Source organism: Myotis brandtii, unplaced genomic scaffold (assembly GCF_000412655.1).
Source record: "Myotis brandtii unplaced genomic scaffold, ASM41265v1 scaffold4, whole genome shotgun sequence".
In the NCBI taxonomy this organism is placed as follows: domain Eukaryota; kingdom Metazoa; phylum Chordata; class Mammalia; order Chiroptera; family Vespertilionidae; genus Myotis; species Myotis brandtii.
The window spans coordinates 739,230-743,276 of record NW_005365371.1 but is presented as its reverse complement, the minus strand read 5'-3'; the positions used below and the strand labels follow the sequence as shown (position 1 = coordinate 743,276).

At 52.1% G+C, this 4,047-nt stretch overlaps 1 protein-coding gene across 1 annotated transcript; it reads right to left on the bottom strand.

Moving 5' to 3' along the window:
- Positions 1-1,163: 1,163 nt before the first annotated feature.
- LOC102239226 (zinc finger and SCAN domain-containing protein 5B) lies at positions 1,164-3,179 on the bottom strand. The gene has a single exon (XM_005873214.1). The coding sequence runs from the start codon at positions 3,177-3,179 to the stop codon at positions 1,164-1,166; it is 2,016 nt and encodes a 671-aa protein (XP_005873276.1).
- Between the last annotated feature and the right edge of the window lie 868 nt (positions 3,180-4,047).

The window sequence follows — 4,047 nt, the reverse complement described above, 5'->3', positions numbered from 1 at the left end:
AAGTCTGACACTTTATGGATGAGAAAATCTGGAGAAGGGAGGTGACCTGCCCCAGCCAGGACCGCAGCCCACGCTTTTCCCGTCCTGAAGCTCACAGCCAACGCTGTTGGACCTCATGAAACAAACGATGGCGTTGGGGTGCTTGCAGTTGTACTTTTTTTTAAAATTTTTTTTTTATTGATTTCAGAGAGGAAGGGAGAGGAGAGAAAGATAGAAACATCAGTGATGAGAGATAGACTCATTGATCAGTTGCCTCCTGCACGCCCCCCACTGGGGGTTGAGCCTGCAACCTGAGCATGTGCCCTTGACCGGAATTGAACCCGGGACCCTTCAGTCCACAGGCCAACGCTCTATCCACTGAGCCAAACCAGCAAGGGCATGCAGTTGTACTTTTTAAAAGTATGTTCCAGTGTCATTGGGGAGCGATGTGTTTTGTGTGTCCTCCTTTATGCTATCTGGCACTTGGACATGCCGAAAGACTCAACCAGAAATTGGCAGAGGACGTTAGACAAACATGTTTCACCAATCTCTACATCTTTGAACAAAAATGGTCATCACATTTTTGCAAACATTTCCACAGAGGGCTGCAGAGCTGCCCATCTTTTTTGTGTTATTTACTTATTTGTTTCTTTTGGAATGCATTTGGAGTGCAAACCACGCGATAGCAAGAAAGATTCGATTGGAATGAGAAACGGTGACGTCCTCTGGGCTGGGATTCCTTCAGCCTCTGGGCCTCGGGGACCTGGAGATCTTCATGGGACCAGCTTCCTTGGGATTGTTAACATCACCCTCAATCACTGGTTCTCAACCTTCCTAATGCCGCAACCCTTTAATATAGTTCCTCATGTTGTGGTGACCCCTAACCATACAATTACTTTCGTTGCTACTTCATAACTGTAATTTTGCTACTGTTATGAATCGTAATGTAAATATCTGATATGCAGGATGTATTTTTTTAAGGGGTGAATCATGAAATATTTATTGAAACAAACAGCAAGACTAACTGAATATGGGGCCAATAGGAAACATGAATAATTACTCAAGGACCCCAATTCTAATTCATAGAACCCCCTCTGTCTAAGTGCTCATAGACCATTTTTGCAGCAAAAGGTTCTATTACAAATCTCAGACCTTCACTAGAGGACACACACAGGAGAGACCCCTTAATGTCCTTCTTGGTCAGAATGGACCTGGGACCCCTGGGGCGCCTCGTTGACATGTGTCCTTTGGTGGCGTTTAAAGGTCCCCAGTTGGCGGAAGGCCAGGTGGCAATGGGGACACGGGTAGGGTCTCAGGCCCGAGTGGGTGCGCATGTGGACGTTGAGGTTCCCGTGGTGGCCGAACCTTTTCTGGCAGACGGCGCACTGGTAAGGCTTCTCCTGAGTATGGACCCGCTGGTGGCCACGCAGCGTGGACTTGTGGGTGAACCTCTTCTGGCAGACTTTACAGCAGAACGGCTTCTCCCCCGTGTGGATCCGCTGGTGGACGTGGAGGTCTGAGGCTTGAATGAACCTCTTGGGACAGTCAAGGCACTGGAAGGGTCTCTCTCCTGTGTGTGTCCTCAGGTGAAGGTCTAACTGTGATTTGTAGCTGAACATTTTGCTACAGTCTTGACACTCGTACGGTATCTTTCTCCTGGATACTTTGCAAACAGGGTGACCAGTTGGCTCCACGGTGCTTGATGCACCCACTGAATGGCACCGGTGCCATCTGGTGACTTCTCCTCTGTCCGACACGGCTCCTTCTTGAGGCTCCTCTTGGGGGGTGGGAGTGTTGCCCCTTTTTCTCTTGGGGACACCTCCTGGATTCCCAGAACCTCTTCTCTTTGGACACTGACTCAAAGCCTGTATCTCTGGAACTTGGGTGGGAGGTACGTCACCGGCATCCACACGCTCCAGACCAATTCCTTCCGGCGGGTTCTGCTCCCCCTCTGTCTTCACCGAATCTTCAGGACTGCTGGGAAGTGGAGGCTCTGGAGATGTGAGTACTACTGCCTCTTCCCTGTCTTCCATCACATCCTTCTCCAACTTCACCAAATTCTCCATGGGCCTCACACCCTCAAGATCATTTTTCATGGAAATCACCTCCGGCAGGAAGACTTTCTGCCCCTGTCCCCACAGCACGTCACTGGTTCCTGGCTGGTTTCCCGGCTCTCCATTGACCTCCTGGCTGTTCTCAGGATGTACCCCCGTCTGACTTATGGGGGATCGGAACTTCATGGACAAGTCCAACACGTAGTCTGTGTCACCGACTTCCTCATCGGCCATCTGGACATCAGAATTCTGCAGAAGATACGTCTGCTCTTGCAAGGTGATGTCCTTCCATTTCCTAGGTTTCTCCTTATTTCTCAGCAAGACCTTCAGTTCCTCGCAGCTCTGCACGCACCTCTCCTTCACCAAGATCTGCAGCTCCCGGGGCATGATGGTCATAAACGTCTCCAGCAGAAGCTTATCCAAGATCTGCTTCTTGTTGAGCACATCGGGCCTCAGCCAGCGATGGAGGAGCCAAGACATTGTGTGCACGCTATGAAGGAGGTCTGCGTCCTCTGAGTGTTGGAAGGCTCTGAAGAGCATGTGCCCCTTCTCAGAGTCCTGGTGCTGTTCTTCAGTGAGGATTCCCTGGGACGTTCCGGCCGGTAGCAGCTCCCAGCCCAAGTTGCCCTGGGGGAGCCCACGACCATCGGAAAATGCCTGGTCTGCAGCCATATTCACTGGAAACGTGAGCTCCTGATGGAGAGCAACAGAAGGGACTGACTCGGTATCAGGTCCACAGTTCTGTCCCCACAGCACGTCACTGGTTCCTGGCTGGTTTCCCGGCTCTCCATTGACCTCCTGGCTGTTCTCAGGATGTACCCCCGTCTGACTTATGGGGGATCGGGACTTCACGGATAAGTCCAACATGTGATCTGTGCCACCGACTTCCTCGTTGGCCATCTGGACAACAGAATTCTCTTGAAGGTACTTCTGCCCTTGGAAGCTGACAACCTTCCATTTCCTGGGTTTCTCCTTATTTCTCAGCAAGACCTTCAGTTCCTCGCAGCTCTGCACGCACCTCTCCTTCACCAAGACCTGCAGCTCCAGGGGCATGCAGATCATGAACTTCTCCAGCAGAAGCTTATCCAAGATCTGCTTCTTGGTGAGCACATCTGGCCTGAGCCAGCGATGGAGGAGCGCAGACATTGTGTGCAAGCTCTGGAGGGGGTCCGCGTCCTCTGAGTGTTGGAAGGCTCTAAATAGCACGTGCCACCTCTCGGAGTCCCAGTGCTGTCCTTCAGTGAGGTGTCCCTGAGGTTGTCTGGCAGGTGGCAGCGCCCAGCCCAGGCTGCCCTGGGGGTGCCCATGACCATCGGAAAATGCCTGGTCTGTAGCCATATTCCCTGGGAACGTCTCCAATGGGATTGGAGTAAACCCAGCCTGAAGTCAGCTCCTGATGGAGAGCGACAATAGGCTCGGACTCAGTAACAGGTTCACAGTTCGCCTCTGCAGCCCCCGCACCGGTAGCTCCTGCAGCCTGGACTGACGAACTCTGTGCCAGGCGCTGACAGCCGCGTGTTTATATACCCGCTCCGGGTATCACTTCTTGTTCCCGCCTCACCCTGTGATTGGTTAGAGATCAGGGTTGATCCATTTTTCATAATCCTCTGAGACATGGTTTCCAGGAGAGAAACGCCTGGGGCCGCATGGGGCATGTTAGCCAATGAGCTGCTTCCCATGTTTCTGAAGTGCTTGAGGGCCCAGACATGCAGACCCGGCCAGGGCCTGGGTGCCGAGGGGTCACGGAGGGTTGCGGGTTCGGTTCCCGATTTGGGCACATCCCAGGTTTTGGGTTCAGGCTCCATATATTCAATGGTTCTCTCTCTCTCTCTCTCTCTCTCTCTCTCTCTCTCTCTCTCTCTCTCTCTTTTTCTCTCCCTAGAATCAATTTGAAAAGAATAAATAGCCCTACTAAGTTTGGCTCAGTGGATAGAGCGTTGCCCTGCGGACTGAAGGGTCCCAGGTTCGATTCAGGTCAAGGGCATGTATCTTGGTTGCAGGCACATCCCCAATA